We start from the raw sequence: 20,148 nt of genomic DNA, 5'->3' as shown, positions 1-20,148 counted from the left end.
TTCCCGCCAGTTACCCGCTTATGACAGGCTGTAGACGTTCGCGTCACGCCCCGGGGGTTGAAAAGAAGGTCCCCTTCTCCCCGTGTAATCTGAGTGGCGCTGGCTACCACCCTCAAGCGTCAGATACAGTTGTAGTATATATAAATACCCCAGAAAGTGAAGCGGAACACAGTCGCCCAGATAGCCGAATTGGTAAGGCATTCGAGATCTAATCGAAAGGCGTGGGTTCGGTCCCCACTCTGGGCGCGTGTTTTTCTTTCTTTCTTTCTCACGTAATTAATAATAATAAATAATAATGTAACGTCACTTACGGTTAAAAAAATATTCTAACCATTCCCCTATGCCTTCTTTGGCGTTGTAGACTGCCGGCATCTCTTCCTGTATTTCCTAACGAGCCCCTCATTTACAACCACTATTATCATGCGAAAGCTTAGCGAGGGCCTCGGTTCTGGCAGCCTTGATGCCAAGGTAGCATAAGAGGGTTTCCCGCCAGTTACCCGCTTATGACATGCTGTAGACGTTCGCGTCACGCCCCGGGGGTTGAAAAGAAGGTCCCCTTCTCCCCGTGTAATCTGAGTGGCGCTGGCTACCACCCTCAAGCGTCAGATACAGTTGTAGTATATATAAATACCCCAGAAAGTGAAGCGGAACACAGTCGCCCAGATAGCCGAATTGGTAAGGCATTCGAGATCTAATCGAAAGGCGTGGGTTCGGTCCCCACTCTGGGCGCGTGTTTTTCTTTCTTTCTCACGTAATTAATAATAATAAATAATAATGTAACGTCACTTACGGTTAAAAAAATATTCTAACCATTCCCCTATGCCTTCTTTGGCGTTGTAGACTGCCGGCATCTCTTCCTGTATTTCCTAACGAGCCCCTCATTTACAACCACTATTATCATGCGAAAGCTTAGCGAGGGCCTCGGTTCTGGCAGCCTTGATGCCAAGGTAGCATAAGAGGGTTTCCCGCCAGTTACCCGCTTATGACAGGCTGTAGACGTTCGCGTCACGCCCCGGGGGTTGAAAAGAAGGTCCCCTTCTCCCCGTGTAATCTCAGTGGCGCTGGCTACCACCCTCAAGCGTCAGATACAGTTGTAGTATATATAAATACCCCAGAAAGTGAAGCGGAACACAGTCGCCCAGATAGCCGAATTGGTAAGGCATTCGAGATCTAATCGAAAGGCGTGGGTTCGGTCCCCACTCTGGGCGCGTGTTTTTCTTTCTTTCTTTCTCACGTAATTAATAATAATAAATAATAATGTAACGTCACTTACGGTTAAAAAAATATTCTAACCATTCCCCTATGCCTTCTTTGGCGTTGTAGACTGCCGGCATCTCTTCCTGTATTTCCTAACAAGCCCCTCATTTACAACCACTATTATCATGCGAAAGCTTAGCGAGGGCCTCGGTTCTGGCAGCCTTGATGCCAAGGTAGCATAAGAGGGTTTCCCGCCAGTTACCCGCTTATGACAGGCTGTAGACGTTCGCGTCACGCCCCGGGGGTTGAAAAGAAGGTCCCCTTCTCCCCGTGTAATCTGAGTGGCGCTGGCTACCACCCTCAAGCGTCAGATACAGTTGTAGTATATATAAATACCCCAGAAAGTGAAGCGGAACACAGTCGCCCAGATAGCCGAATTGGTAAGGCATTCGAGATCTAATCGAAAGGCGTTTGTTCGGTCCCCACTCTGGGCGCGTGTTTTTCTTTCTTTCTTTCTCACGTAATTAATAATAATAAATAATAATGTAACGTCACTTACGGTTAAAAAAATATTCTAACCATTCCCCTATGCCTTTTTTGGCGTTGTAGACTGCCGGCATCTCTTCCTGTATTTCCTAACGAGCCCCTCATTTACAACCACTATTATCATGCGAAAGCTTAGCGAGGGCCTCGGTTCTGGCAGCCTTGATGCCAAGGTAGCATAAGAGGGTTTCCCGCCAGTTACCCGCTTATGACAGGCTGTAGACGTTCGCGTCACGCCCCGGGGGTTGAAAAGAAGGTCCCCTTCTCCCCGTGTAATCTGAGTGGCGCTGGCTACCACCCTCAAGCGTCAGATACAGTTGTAGTATATATAAATACCCCAGAAAGTGAAGCGGAACACAGTCGCCAAGATAGCCGAATTGGTAAGGCATTCGAGATCTAATCGAAAGGCGTGGGTTCGGTCCCCACTCTGGGCGCGTGTTTTTCTTTCTTTCTTTCTCACGTAATTAATAATAATAAATAATAATGTAACGTCAATTACGGTTAAAAAAATATTCTAACCATTCCCCTATGCCTTCTTTTGCGTTGTAGACTGCCGGCATCTCTTCCTGTATTTCCTAACGAGCCCCTCATTTACAACCAATATTATCATGCGAAAGCTTAGCGAGGGCCTCGGTTCTGGCAGCCTTGATGCCAAGGTAGCATAAGAGGGTTTCCCGCCAGTTACCCGCTTATGACAGGCTGTAGACGTTCGCGTCACGCCCCGGGGGTTGAAAAGAAGGTCCCCTTCTCCCCGTGTAATCTGAGTGGCGCTGGCTACCACCCTCAAGCGTCAGATACAGTTGTAGTATATATAAATACCCCAGAAAGTGAAGCGGAACACAGTCGCCCAGATAGCCGAATTGGTAAGGCATTCGAGATCTAATCGAAAGGCGTGGGTTCGGTCCCCACTCTGGGCGCGTGTTTTTCTTTCTTTCTTTCTCACGTAATTAATAATAATAAATAATAATGTAACGTCACTTACGGTTAAAAAAATATTCTAACCATTCCCCTATGCCTTCTTTGGCGTTGTAGACTGCCGGCATCTCTTCCTGTATTTCCTAACGAGCCCCTCATTTACAACCAATATATATATATATATATATATATATAGATATATATATATATATATATATATAAATATATATATATATATATATATATAAGTATATATATATATATATATATTTATATACATATATATATATATATATATTTATTTATTTATATATTGACGCGAAGACAAGGACGATGCAGTTGTCTTGAATGAGAAACACGTTTATTGGAGCGAACTTGTGCTCCCCTAACCAGCCCCACACGGACCACTCCGGGCCAAGGAGACCTTTGGCCCCGCTCTTAACAACCTCTCCCCTCTTTCTCCAACTCAATCTGTATCTATATATAGTGCGTAAGTGATGAACCCTGATGCCTTGAAAAAAACAAGTCTCTTTGACGAAACGTCGGCAGAGGTCTGAGGCCGCTACATTCTCCAATGTATTATATATATATATATATATATATATATATATAGTCTGGAAAGATAAAAACTCACATAGAGGGCGAAAAACATAAGGTCAGTGGAGACAGAGACACACCAGAAAAACGTAGAAAAAATAAAAATAAGTTTAATGACGTTTCAAGAAAAGTACTTCCTTTCTTCAGAGTACACTTTGAACAAAGAAAGTCCTTTTCCTGAGATGTCACTCAAATATTTTTATATCTTTCTACGACATTCACGCGTGTCTCTCTATCTCTACTAACACCTTATGTATATATATATATATATATATATTTATATAAATATATATATATATATATTTAAACATACTTTCTGAGTAACTGGCTTGTTGGCAGAAAGGTAGCCCTCATTGTGGATGAGCTGTCATTCTGGATTTTCTCCTTTACCACATGCATGCCTGAGGGTGCTTAGCCATATTGGTGAAATTGTCGATCAGTTTGACTGATTTTACAGCCATTACAATGGATATATATATATATATATATATATATATATATATATATATATATATATATATATATATATATATATATATATATATATATATATTTAAAATGATAAAGGGTGCGTGAAGAATAATTATAAATAAGCAGTAAGATACACTGGACCAACCTCTGTTCCTGTGCTTGCCTTGTATCCGAAAGTTTATATCTATCTATCTATATATATCTATCTATATATATATATATATATATATATATATATATATATATACATATATATATATATATATATTTATATATATATATGATATATATTTATATTTATATATATGTGTCGGTGTGTTGGTGTGGGTGTGTGTTAATATAGAGCAGAAAAAATTGAGATATTTCACTTGTAAGGGGAGTTGGGGTAAATAAATGGGAGAATTTGACAGAGCGTAAATACTTACGCAATTAATCCTCTGCAAAATTGGCATGCAAGGGTAGTTACTTTCTACGAAAAGATATTTTATGAATTTTGATTTCCATGCGAAAACGTTTGTGAGCCTTGCTAAAACACGAAACTTTATGCTGGCATTTTTACTCGATACGATTGTTAAAACTGATCACTCAAAAATGTTGAACGAAGCGATATCGCAATAGCTTCGCAACATTTGTCCTCTGCAAGGTAGAAAATATACTGCAAGTAGAAAATAGCTACCCAGGCAGCACAAGACTGTTCGGCCTAAACCAGGCCGGTGTTCTTTGGCCGGTGATTTTCTGTCCGGCCGTTTTCCGGCAGCCATGTTCGGCCCATGTACAAATGTGGGCCTTTTGGCCGTATACGGCCGTACTCCCATGGCTGTCCAACGGCCAGTGTCCGTCGGCCAGTCGACCGGCTTACGGTCATACGGCCAGATTCCAGCCGTAGGGCTCCGGCCATTCCAAAGACAACCGTGTACGGCCGAAGTACGTCTGCCGGAGGGCAGCCGAGATGCGGTCGTCGGACTCCAGCCGGACTACAGCTACCGGAAATACGGCCGTGCTACGGGCATTGGAGTTCAGCCACAGTACGATAGCTGTACTGAGGCCGGTCACTGCATGTCGCGCAAGCAGATGACTCATTCGCGCAGTGCAGAAGCAGCACAAACCCAGCATTTTGGGTCCAATGCAGCCACATCAAAGTGAGCTCGCGCGCAACCACCAGCCGTCAAGCTTTCAGCACAGCCTTGCTTAATTACCAGCCTCAGTTGACAGCAAAATGCATTTATTAAACAGTGCTTACAAATTGTCGTTCCTTTATTTGCTGTGCCTCATCTACTGCGGAACACAGAAAATATTCAGTTCTTTGTAGAGCTTCAATAGATGTATTGTCCAGGTCCTGATATCCTCTGTCGGGGGGCTTACCTGTAATAAACGGGGAAAGAGGGGGGGGGGGGCAGGCGGCGGAGGGCGCATACTTTAGTGGATTGAATTTCAGAGAAATAAATTGCGCCGCTTTTAGCCAATTTCTTTTGGGGCAATATATGTCCAGTTTTTGCCCATTTTTCTTGCAAAGACATTTTCTACTCGATCAAATTTTATGATGATCTTACGCAAGGCTGATCCTAAGAAGGAGCGAACAGGTACTTTTATTTTCAATCTATTTTAATGTTGTTTTCATGAGTATACGTCCACACCACTTAATAGTCCAAAAGAGCTTAATTTTCTTCTAACCTTTAAAGGAAAGTTAATAATTTGCTTTATGCTAGCGGTCCCACTTGCGATACGTAGAATGGCGCTTGGACATACTTCTCCCCTTCTACAACAGTTTTCGAATCATAGATATTACGAAAAAAGTGGAACCTGTGCTTTCGTCTGTGATCTTTCACGTCCTGCCATTTCAGTTTACTTTTACTTTCTCTCATGCTAAGCTGAGCGTGCCAATTACCTAATACGAATCGCACTGACATATTCTGTATGTTTTCGAGCGTATCAACCAGCTCTTTGGTGGAGGGATCCACGAAAACACATGCGTACCCCAAGATTGAGCGCACATGAGTGAAATACGGTTGTTCTTTTCAGTTAGATGGAGGTTCACTGAAATCTCGTCTCAGAAAGCCAAAAACATATGCAGCCGTAACTTTTATGGTGTGACCCTGCCTATTTCCCCTCTAACCACTCCCTAAATAAACTCCTAGGTATTTATATTCCTCGGCCGTTGTCACAGCAGCATAATTTACGGTATACGTATCCTATTGGAATTAAGGTTTTCTTGTAAAGGTGCCGTTAACACACTGTTTAACATCCAAAAACTTTTCTGAATCAGCACACCAGGATGTTATTAAATTCGAATAAAGCTGCAGGTATATGAAATCACGTTCATTCGCTATAGTCCGGTTAACTACACAGTACTTTTGAACAAAGCTATAGGGCCAATAGTAATAACTATGCAAAAACCGATTCATTCAGTTCATAGGATGAAATGTACTACGCACAAGGTGATATGCAACACCATCATTTGCTTTTTTGCAGTCCAAGAATATACAGTCAACCACTTTAAGCTTATCTATTGCAAGAGCCAAATCATGCGTGAACTTAACAATCTGCGTTGAGCAAGAAAATCCTGACAAAATCCGTGTTTGCTATGATGCTGGCGATTATGTTTAACCAAATGAGTCATATCCCAAGAGTAGCTAAGCTCACCTTCAAACATCGGAACTAAATTAACAGCTAGGCTTCGTCAGTGACAAGGCTCTGTTGTTATCGCAAATTTAAAATAATTTTGTTTCTAAATAGGCAGTCGTAAAATCCCCTGAAGTAACATAGTGCAGGGCATGAAGTTAATCCTACCAATGCTCGAGCGAGTCTCTTCTACGTTTATCACCAACAACATAGTGCAACATTGCTTGTCGCAGTTTAATTGTAAGCAGAATAACTTGCGCTTTTGCTCGCACTTGCCTTTCTTTGGTGGGGAGTCCTTGACATGGTGGCGGTTTAGCTCCTGCGTGGTGGCCGCTTGCTCGACGCCCTTGAAGGCCAGTTATTTTGGTGAACCATCTCCATATCGGATCGGACATCTCTGGCGGGTCGATGTCTCCAATGCTCGCCATTTCTTGAGCGGGCGAATAGCCTCGAGCTGATGCGTCGACGAAGCCGGCGGCAGAGGCGTGGTAGCGGCGATGACTGGCGAGGCTTAGCTCACCCGTCGGTGTGGCACAGTCTTCTTGTGGCAATAAATGACATTTCGATGGCCTAAACGGTTCCCTGCTAATGTCCAGTGAGTCCTTGCACCTTGCCCGTTCACCGAGAACACTCATTACTGTTTGACAAACGATGTTCGTTCATTTAAAACGTAGAAACACGGAGCGGATGAAAAACGCGTCCCCGTCGTTCGGCTCCCTAACGGCTTTTTCTCCCCCCAGGATAAAACCGGTCGGTCTCCTTCCAAACACGTCTGTGCATGAATTCTCGGCGCCCAGGCGCGAGCTGTTGTTCGGCTGTATGCCGTTTGCCGAAAAAATGACGTATAACCAGATACCTTACATAGGCCGGTCTCCTCTTGAACACCGGTTGCCAAATATTCTGTGGCCATTTGATTGCCGTAATTCGGCCGAGGACAGCTAACCGAATGAAAAACGTATATTCTGGGGCCGTATGTCCGCCGGGCGCGCGGTTCACCGTTGAAACAACGAATGCACTGCAGCCGCGCTCCGGCCGGTCTCCTTTCGAACACCAACTGCCGCAAGAATACGCATATTCTGTGGCCGGTCGCTTGCCGTGCTTCGGCCGGTTACCGCTTCCCGAAGAAAAAACAGATGCCCTAAGGCCGTACTTCGGCCGTTCTCTTTCTCAACATCGGCAGCCGTAAGAGAACTGAATATCTGGCAGCCGGTTAGCTGCCGCTGTGCGTCCGGGCACGGGCGGACGGAAAAATGCCGAAGCGCTGGTTGCCGAATGTGGGCCGTTCAACGCATGATCAGTGGCTGCCAGAACCTGGATGCTGGCCGGACATGCCAGAAAGCGGCCATAGACGGGCCGGTCTTGGGGCACACTTTCTGTGCCGCCTGGGTATGTGGATGCTACATAATACTTCGATTCAGGAAAAAGAGACGATAATTTTTTTTTACCAAGAATGACATTTTGATTTTTGAGTAGAAGTCGCGATAAAATTATAGCGTAATATTTCTTCGATACCTTGACACCCCAACACAGTACTGCTGTAGTTTTGATTCCAGCTTGCTCTAATAGGCTGCACAAAATGTAACCACATCGCCTTTATTTTCAGAATCATGTATTAAAACACACCCAAATAACGGCTCACCGTTCACTCAGAAAGGAGAAATTACAGAATAAAAATATTTTGTTCAGGTGGTGGTCATTTTATCATTATCATCAACAGTCGAATAGGTACACCGAAGGTCAAAGCATGTCTCACCGACCTGCAACCGTTCCTCTCAACGCTGCTCGAATCCAATCTTTCCATACGAAATTTCATAGTTTTCCCTCCATGAATTTATTAGCCTTTCCTTCTTCTCCACTGTTCTTTGAATATTCACTATGTGACACCAATGGTCCAGCGATAAGCATTTCACGTACCTGCAGGGACCAGCACCATTCCACTTGTTTCATTTTTGTTTTCAACTTTCACATTTTGAAACTCTACTTTGCCCTCTCAGACACCAAGATCGTTCCCACTCTGTGACGTTCTTCCTACCAGTCTGTTTACATCACCCACTGATCCAACAGGTGAATGTTTCAACTTGTTTTGTGTGGCCACACCTCTTTCATCCATATGTACTAACAGGCTGGGCGCATTCATTGTATATTGCGCTTTTCAGAAATAGAACTACCCTACTTTTTATTATCTTTTAGGGATTGCAGCGTGTAACCCAGTATATATATTTGTTCTCCACCGGATTCCTATCTGTTAGCTGGGGGCAGCATAATCGACGCGACCGAAGTAGGTATAATCTTTGCCTTTTATAGCATCCCCTTAAATATACTGAAAAGGGGGCATTCTGCTTGTTACACATTATTGCTTTAAATCATTGAAATCTTTTTTACTCTCCGCGCTTTGCGCTATCCTTCAAGCACCATTACGGGTTTTAATAAATCCCCCACGTGTCCCTAGTTTGCGAATGCCACGTGCAGATTTTTGATTTGTTGATTTTTGGTTACAGATTTCTTTATTTTAGAAAATACTTTGTGGAATCTTCATTTATTCAATCCTCAAGCGTTTTCAACATACTTTGGAGACAGGCTTGGGAAGCTTATGTTTTTGCCAACCTGGAATGCTCGCGTATTTACCATTTTTCGGCACTTAGGCATGTTACCTGACAAGCTTCCTGAATACCCACCCCCCTCCCAGAGGATCTGTGAACAATTTTGGCGAGATGATTTTACCCCATCAGACTGATTTACCAACAGAAATGGTTTCGCTTTGCTGGTTGCGTATTATAATGCTCAAACACCCTTTATAAATGTCGTATAGGCTTCTTATGCAGGTTTCCTCTATCCCCTCGTCCTTCTATGCCTCCCGCACCATTACGGCGCTCAAAGAATTACACGGTTTTTCATCGCTTGCAAATGCAATGGGCAAATATTTATTACTCTGTGGATTTTCAGTAACTCGATTGATAACATGGTTGTGATGGTTTGTTTTGTTTCCAATTTCATCCCAGCTGGTCTGTCGGTAGTGGCGACCTAGGCTGAGACTTTTTCGATTTACTATTGCTTTGGTAAGCAGCTTGTATACAGCTGATATGGCTGTATGTCCTAATTATTCGTGTCCCTCCGTGAATCAGAATTACATTGGCGTTTTTCTATGCTTTTAGAAGTTTTTAAGTTGCAAGGCAGCCTGAAAAAAGCGCAGCAGGTATGTTGAATACAACGTATTCTCTGATTTCAATGGTCCATTGTTATGCAGCCGTTACCTCCCATTTACATCAGTGCATACCCGTGAGAGTCTTCTCTACCTATTTTTCACTTAGTAATGGGACTTCGGGAGCTGGCTCTATACCGGCATTAGTTTATCGGGTCTCTCGTAAGTTCGCTCAGGTACTTCGGATATTACGTCTTTATTTTGTGTAATATTACCCAGCAGGTATCTGCATGAATACATTCTGTTTTTGGCTATAGCTAGCTTCTTTATCTTTGCTATTAACCTTTTATTTGCAGAGGTTATGCGATCACTGCCGCGTGGCACGTAATCATGTCGTTTGCTTGATTTCTGGTAAACAATTTGAAAGCCTGGCTGATTCATTGTGACCCGCACTACTCCACCTTTTTGCGTTGTTTGATTTAACCATTTCTTTGTTTTTTGTGAGTCATCTTTTTTCTGGCTAGAGTACAAGAGGTGCACAGGCACTCCGTGTGCGTGAAACTGCGAGAGCCGCAACAAGTCAGAACATGCTGCCTAATAGTATTGCCATTAGCTTCGAAAACGCTCAGATTTACGCATTGTGTAACCCAAAGTGCCAGCGGAGCCGTGGACGCCCCCAAAGGAGTTCAGCTTGTTGACAGGTGTACAGATCATGGGCCCCAAAAGCACTGCAGACCACAGCCGATGACTCCAGAGCAAACAATCATAAATGAACTCCACTGATCTTGAAGTGAGACAGAAATTGGTATTTTCTCAAAAGGGGGTAAACTGCGCTAAGGGATATGCCACACAGAAGGAGGTGGACAAAGACAGACGGAGAACTTGCATCTGTAGGGAGGCTGTTTCGAATGCAATTAGGCTGGATTGAAATGATCAGCCGGTGGTTGTCTACTTAACAATTTTTCGGTGATTTGTCCACTGAGCGGGGCCACATGGCATTATGAACCACCTTACGTCCACGCGTACTCTTGGCTGGTCGAATTCATTCATAATTCGGTAGGTCAGTTGTCTTCCGAGATTGATTGCCGTAGCTTCATGAAATTGATTGACTATCGTTCTGTGGAGCGGCTCCGGCACGACGATCTGGCGGGAAGTTTGACCAGCTCCTAAGCGGAAATAGAGATATAGGAGGCCATCTTCGTTTGGGAAATTCTGGCAGCGGCAGTGGTGGCGGCGATTGTGGCATTCTGGCAGCGGTGGCTGCGAGGAATGGATGCAGCTCTGACCGGCGCAACACACATTCGCAGGACGAGAAAACGGCGTGAATGATTCTTCGCCGAACACCGTTCGACGACCGCCATCGAGCCGTGGACAAGTGGAGTGGTGCCTCATTCATGGGACAGCGCACTGCAAAGTTTGTGGCATTCTCACTTCTTCTGCGCATGTGAGCTACGACGTTTGGCGTCACCGGGTGGTGCACGCGGAATTCCCGTTATTCTAGCAGCGGCGAGAAAGGGACGCAGCTCTGACCGGCGCAACTTACATTCTCAGGTTGGTCTTGTTCTTGCGTAAAACATTCGTTCTGTCTTTGCCGCAGCTGCCGCCAGATCCGGGTTCTTTGTGTGTTGTGCTCCTGTCGCGTGAACTGTGCATCTCCTGTAGACAGCCGCATATAGATGATGATACTGTCACCTGTTGGGGATGTGAAGGCACATACCATATCGGCAAATGCTCAAACAGCGCTGAGACCTCATTCAGAGGCAAAAATAAATCAGTGAGAAAAATGTGGAAGTGTCAGCCTTCCTGGGCAGTCAGAAGAAGGGCCGGGGCTGATTCTACCGAACAACCTCCGGGTGACAAACAACACCACAACTCGCCCTCGGCGCCTGAGTCGCATGCTCAGTCGTTGGGACCTCTCGAGGCTAAGCTTTGCGATATTGCTCTTAGGGATGGAGCAACTGGCTGGCTTGCCGGACACTGTCAATTCCATAGAGGACGGTATGCGCGCCATGAACGAAAGTGTAGAGAAGCTGTTATCGAAATGCGACCAACTAGCTAAGAAAAACTCTGAACTTCGACAATGCAGCGGGGAACTTAATAAGCAGAACAAAGACCTGTGCAAACGTGTGCACGGCATAGAGCAGTATTCGCAAGAAAACAATGTGGAACTGAAGGGAATTCCGTTTACGCCGAAGGAGTCCTGCGAGTTAATTGTTCAAACAGGCGGAAACAAAATTGAATATCCCATTGACTCGAAGGACATCGATGTGTGCCACGAAGTATCTACTCCGCATGACCCCCAAGTGAAGAACATTGTAGTCAGGTTTGTTTCCCGGAAGGTACGGAACGAATTCTATGCAGAAGCGAAGAAGGCGCGCCTATCTACTGATGATTTGGGCTTTCCACCGACCAATAAACAACCAGTGTATATCAATGAGCACCTTACTAAAGCCCACAAAAAGCTTTTGGCACAAGCGCTAAAACTGAAAACAAAAATCTGGAGTTCATCTGGGCGGAACAGGGCAAGTTAAACTACGCAAGACAAGTGATAGCAATGTCGTGCGTATCACACGCGAGGATGACCTAGGTCGTATAAAGTAGGAATCGCTCGCATCTTCGACATGTGTTAACACACTGTTGACGAAATTATTTTTTTGTGTCTCTGAAAACGTAACATTAGGTGCCCATTTCAAAGCTCGCAGTATAAGAAAATATTACTCGGCCATCAGTAACTTCGTGAATCTTTTTAAGCGTAAGCCAATGTTTATAGCTATATCCGAAAAATTGTTGTAAGAAGTAGAAGTGTCTCTTTTTAATTTTCCTGGTTATAATATAAAAGCTGACTGTCGTGTCGAGAACTTATCAGTCATAACTCCCGGGGGAGGGGTGGGGCTGCCCTTTACGTTACGTTCATGGAGATGTCGCATACAAGCGACGAATTGTTATTAAATTAGCAATCGATTCTTGTTCATCCCAATGGAGTGAAATTGATAAATCCCAGCTGATATTTCAAGAGTATTTAGTAATTGGTGTGAAGGTCTCTGTCGGCGTCATACTCCCAGTTTTGCGCAGAGTTTGAAAACAATATGTGTACAAATACAAGTACAGCTGTCATAATTATGGTGATAATATTATAATTTAGGTGATATTTATTCGTCGTCATGTAATGAAAATGTATCGTGTTTCAGTTGTTATAAATATAACAATCTTGAAAGTCCCCAACACGTGTTGCAGGCAAAAGTAGCGTTATTATTGATCATGTATTATCTTACACTCCTGTATGTAAATCTGCCTCCGTTCTTGAAGTAGATATCTCAGATCATTACGCTGTAATTTTTACCATGTCCAATTGTTTAAAAACAAGCCCTAAGTTTCATAACCAGTCTTACTTTGACTCATCTGCCTATGTAATATATACTTGTTCAGTTGATTTTTCATATATTTAGGCATCGCAGTGTTCAAATAAGTCCTATAAAATTTTGTCTCAACATATTTCTGCAGCGTGATGTCTGCATCAACTACACGTACCATAACAAAAAAGTATGAGGTTCCCAAAGAGCCCTGGACAGCTAAATCCATGTTGCGCTCTATAAAACGAAAATATAAGATGTATACGAAACTTAAAAAACAACCTTTTAACATGCCCCTACATGAAAGATACTCCAAATATGCTTCGCTAATTAACAATGCCATTTTTGCTGCAAAAATTCTGACTTTTGTGAACAAGTTTGTGCAAACGGGAATGATTCAAGAAAAAACTGGAATATTCTTAACAATTTTCTAGGAAGAGACAAAAAAACAACCTCCACCGGAACATATAGTTCCTCGTGATTTTATTCTGAATTCTCCGGAAGCACAATTGCAATGCCTTCAGTAGATATTTTTCTTCATTGGGAAGTCCTAGAACCAAAAATACAATGCAAGCCATATACCACCTTCAGATTGCTCATTTTACCTTAATCCTACAGATGAATTTGAAGTATCTTCAGTGATATTAGAATTACGCACGACTGCTACTGTGGTGGACAACATCCAGGACACGCAATTAAGCTTCTAAAAGATGATATATCACCTGTTCTTGCCGAAATAATAAAGAATATTTTTCTCACAGACGTATTCCCTCACCTACTGAACATTGCCAAGGTTCTTCCAATATTTAAATCGAAAGACAGACAAAAAATGGGGGATTATCAGCCCATATTCATACCGACTTTTTAAAGTAAAGTAGTAAAAAACATATCGTTGTTCGTTTATATAGGCATCTTCAAAAGTATAATATTCTCACAAATGCCCACTTCGAATTTAGGAAAGGCTATTCGACTAGCACAGCTATTTTGACTTTTGTAGACGCAGTGGGAAAATATAGAGACAATAGTTTTTTACTAGCCAGAATCTTTGTTGATTTCGTTAAGCATTCGATTCTTTAAAACCACGTATTCTTAAAGGGAAATTAGAGCGTTATGGCATTAATGACACTCATCTGAGTCCTATAAAAATTATTTGGAAGATAGACAACAAGTAGTTCACATCGGTAAATTTCAATCCGAAATTAAATCTATAAACCTTGGAGTTACTCAAGAATCCATCCTTGGACCTATAGTTTTTTTGTTGTATAATAGTGACCTGCCTCTTCAGCTAGTTCACGCCAGCCCGGTGCTTTACGCCGATGATACGAATCTTTTAATTGCGGCTCGTAACGAGACAGCATTTATAACCAAGGTTAAAGAAGAACTCTAACACTTATGTTCATGGTGTTCAGCTAATGCCATTCAACTTAACCCTCAAAAGGCAGTTTACATACTATTCCACTCAGAGGCCAAACGAGTAGAAGAGCTTTCTCCTGTTATTTATAATTCGTCGGTTATAGCACGCACTAACAACACAAAGTGCTTAGGTATTGTTATTGATAAAAATTTAAACTTCACTTATCATATACACTTAATCATAAAGAAGTCTTCTTAATGAAGTGCATGTACTTGCGCGATGTCGATATTTATTTACTTCTGACATTCTTCTCAACTTATACTATGCATTCCTACACTGCCGCATAAATTACGGTTTCGTAGTCTAGGGCTGCAAATATAAAACACATCTGTTACCTTATCTCTGGTTACAAAAACGAGCACTTCGAATTGTTCTATGTTCTACTAATAATGAAGTAGGGATTATGTTTGGATTTTTTATGTAGCTAACGTTTATATTTTAGCAAAGTATAAAATAGCACTACTCATGTTCCAAATTCTTCAACGCAACTTAAATATCAACACAGTTTAGCTGCAACCTTCTCATCGAACCACTGCTGTGATCCCACAACGTCTTCTATTGCCTAAAATTCGTACCAATTATGAAAAAAAAACACACTAGAATTCAAAGGAGGAACTTGCTGGAATAGTTTGAATGCCGAAACGCAAAACCCTACTTCTTTTATATTGTTTAAAAAACGTTTCAAGCAACATTTTATGTCTGAAAATTGCACGTGATAGCGAGATTTTTGTTCTTCATTTTTATCCTTTTTGTTGCTGCAATTGCAAGTACCAACTTGTTATAAATTGTAGTATTATTTAGTTTGGACCCTTTGAAAACATTGTTGGGTCCCTGTTTACATTATATGTATATCTGTTTTGGTTCAAATAAATAACCCTCAACTCAAAAAAATAAAATGTAGAAGCTTTTTTGCCAGAAGAGAGTCGCTTGCGGATTTTTCCATACGAAGCCATCAGCATACAGTAATTCTTCTGCTGCTGGGCGATTTCGTCACGATAGACAAGAGAACCAATCTCCGGTGGCGCATTCAAATTGGGGCTATTCTCGTTCATGGCTTTGGAGAGAGAGAGAAAATGACCTTTATTAATAAATCCTGCGAGGGGGGCGGGATTCACCACGCAGGGCTTCACCGCCCCCGCCTACCCTGGGCCTCAAGGGGTACCCAGGCCTTGGCTTCAGCTACTAGGGAGCGCTCCCCCAGCAGGAGGGTCTCCCGTTCGCTTCTGCCGGCCCAGGGCTTCCTCGAGCCGCTGGATCGCGTATAGTTGGTCGCCCTCATCCGTCGAGCGGATGCACTTCTCGATGTCCGGTGGTAGCGGGCCGGGGCCCCGCACACCCCGCACAGGTTCGTCACAGTTCCAAAGTATGTGGGCCAGGGTGGCCAGTTCCACCCCGCACACACAGCACACACCGTCGCCGGGAATGTCCGAGCACATGTGCCGGGCCAGTGCCGGCGTCAACACTGTCCCGACTTGTAGCTGTCTGAAGAGCACGCCCTCGTGCCTCCCCAGCCCCCGATGAGGGCCGGGAAGCTCGCGGCGTCCCTCCTTGTACCACGCCAGTATCTCACTGTAGCCGGCTAGGGGCTCCATGTTGTCTTCCGTCCGCAGGGCTTGGGCACGGGGGGGCGTCGCGCGGTGCACGATTTCTCGCGCGACGGCGTCCGCGCCCTCGTTGCGGTTGGGCGTACCGCCGGGGAGGGCTCCGACGTGGGCCGGGAACCACCTCAGCGTTGTTACGGTCTCCTTTCCTCTCGGGAGGATTCTCGCAGCCGGTCTTCTGACGCGACCGCGGCTGTAGCCTGCCATGGCGGCTCGGGAGTCGCTGAGTATTGTAGTCATCTCTGGGCAATTTCTTAGCGCCAGCGCTATGGCTGCCTCTTCTGCCTGTTCGCTCATGGCCGCCCGGACGCTGCCGGCTGCCACCATCTCCCCGTCGGACGCCCTGACCACCACGATTGCGTAGCGTCCCGGCTTACCGCCGTACGCCGCCGCGTCGACGTAGGCCGCCCGCTGGTCTTCCTTGTGCGCCTCCGCCAGGGCTCTCGCTCTCGCGAGTCTTCTCTCTTCGTTTCGTTCCGGATGCACGTTCCGCGGGAGCGGCGGCACCCTCAGTGATCTTGCTAGCTCTGCGGGCAGGTCCTCGCGATCTTCCCCGGTCGTCGTTGGACTCGCCCCGACGCTCTGCAGTATCATTCTTCCCGTCGCGGTCGTTCCGAGGCGGGCAATCTGCGCCGCCCGTTGGGCCTCCCCGATTTCCTCCAGGGAGTTATGTATGCCCAACTTTGCCAGGGCCGCGTTACTGGTACATTGCAGCAGTCCCAGCGCCGCCTTGTAGGAGCTCCTGATCGCCGCATTGATCTTGTCTCTTTCGTGTCTCCGCCACGCGTGAAAGGCTCCTACGTACGCGACGTGGCTCAGCACAAACGACTGCAGGAGGCGTAGGAGGTTTGCCTCCCGCATGCTGCTGTGCTTCGTGGATACCTGTTTGACGAGACGGGTGGCCATCCCAATCTTCGTCAGGAGCCGTTCCAGGGCCGTGTGATTGTCGCCCCCAGAGTCTAGGTGCATACCCAAGACTCTGAGGCCCTTAACGTGCGGGACTTCTGTACCGTCTGTTGTTCGAAGCACGATTTTCTCGGCCTCCCCTCCGACGGATTTTCTCCAGTATCCGGTCGGTGGCAGGATCAGGAGCTCGGACTTTTGTGGCGAGCAGCGCAGTCCCGTGCCCCGGAGGCAGTCTTCGACCGTGGCGATTGCCTCTTGTAACGAGTCCTCCATGTGCCCGACGGTTCCCCCCGTCGTCCATATCGTGATGTCGTCCGCATATATCGTGTGACGGATCTGCTGCATTTGCGACAGTATCTCCGCCACGGGGATCATCACTGCGTTGAACAGGAACGGGGAGATTACCGCTCTTTGCGGGGTTCCGACGCTGCCCAGCTTGCGTTCGTCTAGGGTCAGGTGCCCGATCTGCAGGTTAGCCGTCCGGCCCGACAGAAAGGCTCTGATGTATTCGTACGAGCGCTTTCCCAGCCCGAGTTTCTCGATCTGTTGCAGTATCGCCGAGTGCTTCACATTGTCGAAGGCACTCTTTAGATCCAAGCCCAGGACCGCCCTCGCATCGGTCTTGTGGGGGGTCTCGAGCAGATCGTGTTGGAGGAGCAGCATCGCGTCTTGCGTGCTCAGCCGGGCCCGGAAGCCCAGCATGGACGGTGGGTACGCGCCGCTTCTCTCCATGTGCGGTTGCCATCTGTTGTTCAACACGTGCTCCAGTACTTTCCCCACGCACGACGTTAGGGAGATCGGGCGTAGGTTCTCGAGTCCCGGAGCTTTGTTGGGCTTGGGTATAAGTATCGTTTTGGCGTGCTTCCATTGTTTGGGTAGCTCGCCTCTCCGCCAGCACTCGTTATAGTAGCCGGTCAGGGCCGTGATGGCTCCGTCACTCAAGTTTCTCAGGGTTTTGTTGTCGATCCCGTCGGGGCCGGCGGCCGACCTGCAGTTCAGCTCCTGTACCGCTCGGCGTATTTCCCACTCTTCTATGTCGGCGTCGAGCGCGGGGTTGTCGGGTCCGCCGTACTCGGGGTGCCGTGCTTGCTCGCCTTCGGGTAGGTATTGGTCGTTGAGGCGTTTCTTTACCTCATCCTCCCCGTGATTCTTGATGGCCACGTGCAGGATCTGCGCGAGTCTGTGCTGCTGGTAAGACTTGCTCGCCGTTTCGTCCCGCAGGCGCCGAAGCAGTTTCCACGTTTTGCCCGCGTGCAGCTGGCCGTCCGCTTCGTTACACACGGCGTGCCACTGCTGCTCGCAAAGCTTCCGGCTGTGGCGCTCGATTTCTCTGCCCAGCTGCGCGATTTTCTTTCGTAGCGCCCTGCTGTGCCTTCTCTGTTTCCACCTGCGCTGCAGAGATTGCCTGGCCTCCATCAGATGCGCGAGTCGGGAGTCCATGTTGGGTATCGACTCGTCGATCTCGATCTCGGTGCTCACACGCTCGACCGCGCTCGCTAGCCCTTCGGTCCACTTTCCTATGTCATCGATGACCGCCGGAGTTTCCTGCCGCCGGAAAGCCTCCCAGTCGGTGATCTTGTGCTTTCGCTTCGGTTCTTCACCCGCGTTGACCCGCAGGGGGATCTCCATTTCTATGATCTGGTGGTCGCTTCCCAGGTTCAACCCCGTGTTTCTCCAGCGGACGTCCCTCGCCTCCGGGAGATAGACGAAGGCGAGGTCCGGCGTGGTGTCCCTGGCCGTAGAGGTGCCGATTCGCGACGGCTGCTGCGGGTCCGAGATCAGCTCGAATTCCGCCGCCTCTGCCTCTTCGAGCAGGTTCCGTCCCTTGGCTGTCGTGCGGGGGTAGCCCAGCTCCTTGTGTGCCGAATTGAAGTCGCCCGCGACCAGCGCCAGCTTGCTTCCGATCTTCTTACGCGTCTTTTGAAAGAGGCTTCGGAACCTCTGGTTTCGGTGTTGTGGGTTACTGTAAGCGTTCACCAGGAAGATGGATTCTTGTTTCCTCCTGCCGATCACCACTTCGGTCGCACACAGCTCCAGCGCCGTGTCGCAGTCCAGGAACTTGTCCAGCTCGACGAGGGTTATGCCCCTGCGAACGAAGGTGCACACCCCCTGAGCCGCTCCCTTGGTGCTGCTCCGGGCGCTGGGTGGCACGGCTTGCACGTTGTAGCCCTGCAACTTCGGAGTTTGTTCCATATGCGTTTCCTGAATCATGATAACGTCCGGTGGCGTTGCCATTGAAGGATGTGTTGTTGCAGCACCGCTTTCCGACACCGGAAACCGTTGGCGTTCCAGTGCCAGATCTTCAACTTGGTGTTATTCTTGTCCATGATCGTTGACCATAGATCTCGTTGATCTGCGGTTGCCTTGGCTGAAAGCCCTTAGTTCCTCTCTCAGGAACTGGACAATGAAATCCTTCATTTCCTCGAATCGCGTTTCCATGCGCTCTTCGAATCTCGCAAATTCCTCTTTCATCTCCTGCTCCAGCCTGCCGATGCGGGCCTTGGTTGTGGCGCCCAGCCTATCGACCCGGTTGGACAGCTCCTCTATTTTCTGATCTTGCTTGTTTAGTCGCTTCTCGATCTTGCGGAATCTCGCACCGCAGTTCAGTTCACCTTTCGAGGCTGGTGCGGTAACCGACACCACCGATGCCGTTTCCTCCTCGCCTCCTTCGTTCATGGTCTCCTCTTCTCCATTCTCGGGTTCCACCTCGGAGATTTTCCTCGCCTTCTTCTGGCGGCTCGCGTCCTCCTCTCCTTGGGTCGCGCTCGTCGCAGCCACCGCCGCTGGCGTCAGAGTGGCCGGTCTTGGCGTCGATCCAAGTCGCCATTCCTCCGGCCTCTGCTGCGTGCTGAGTCTTGCGATCAGCTTCTGCTGTTGTTCGATCGTTGCTTGCAGCTGCCTTATCGTGCTCTCCAGCAGCTCCATTCTCGTTCCCGCGGGCGTCTTGCTCGCTTTCCTGGCCGGCGTCGCCGAGCGTTTCCGCCCCTTGGCAACCTCGGACCAGGTCACTTTGTTGTCACGTGATGAGCTGCGCGCGCCTTCGCGCCGCCCCTTCCGGCTTCCCGAGCGCCCGCGACTGGCGGAACGGTCTTCCCTCGAAGAGGAGCGGCCGCGACTCGCGGAACGCCCCCTTTCCTTCTCTTCGGGGAATTGTTTTCGCGTCGGTAGTTCCGGGAGTTCGTCTTTCCTGGAGAACCTGACTTTACCCTCGTTCGCCGCCGGCTTCCTCGCCGCCATCTTGCGCTCGTGCCCCTTCTTCCTGACTTGGTAGGGGGTCTTGAATTTGTTGGGGCAGTTTCCCGTGCCCGTGGGATGCGGGCCTCCACACAGAGAGAGAGAAAAGACTTTATTCATAATTCCTGCGTGCGGGAGCACCCCAAAACCGCGCAGGGCAGG

At 47.1% G+C, this 20,148-nt stretch overlaps 1 protein-coding gene across 1 annotated transcript; it reads right to left on the bottom strand.

The window, feature by feature from the left end:
- Positions 1 to 13,351: 13,351 nt before the first annotated feature.
- Positions 13,352 to 18,987, bottom strand: LOC144140095 (uncharacterized). Its single transcript, XM_077672281.1, has 4 exons — positions 17,637 to 18,987; positions 16,652 to 17,420; positions 16,030 to 16,588; positions 13,352 to 13,381 (listed from the first exon to the last, which is right to left on the bottom strand). Exons 1-4 carry the CDS (start codon positions 18,985 to 18,987, stop codon positions 13,352 to 13,354), a joined length of 2,709 nt encoding a protein of 902 aa, XP_077528407.1.
- Between the last annotated feature and the right edge of the window lie 1,161 nt (positions 18,988 to 20,148).

This window comes from Haemaphysalis longicornis, unplaced genomic scaffold, assembly GCF_048455015.1.
Source record: "Haemaphysalis longicornis isolate Haplotype H1 unplaced genomic scaffold, Haemaphysalis longicornis Haplotype H1 scaffold_5, whole genome shotgun sequence".
NCBI lineage: Eukaryota > Metazoa > Arthropoda > Arachnida > Ixodida > Ixodidae > Haemaphysalis > Haemaphysalis longicornis.
Note: the sequence above shows the minus strand (reverse complement) of the source record. Positions and strands in the feature narration are given on the sequence as shown.

Excerpts from the sequence above, each read along its gene's own strand:
- LOC144140095 (XM_077672281.1), bottom strand. The coding sequence starts at position 18,987 with ATGGCAACGCCACCGGACGTTATCATGATTCAGGAAACGCATATGGAA. Across the intron at positions 17,421-17,636 it reads TAACGAGTGCTGGCGGAGAG|ACGCGATGCTGCTCCTCCAA; the intron begins GCGAGCTACCCA and ends TGAGCACGCAAG. Across the intron at positions 16,589-16,651 it reads TTTGTGCTGAGCCACGTCGC|GAGCTCCTACAAGGCGGCGC; the intron begins GTACGTAGGAGC and ends TGCGGCGATCAG.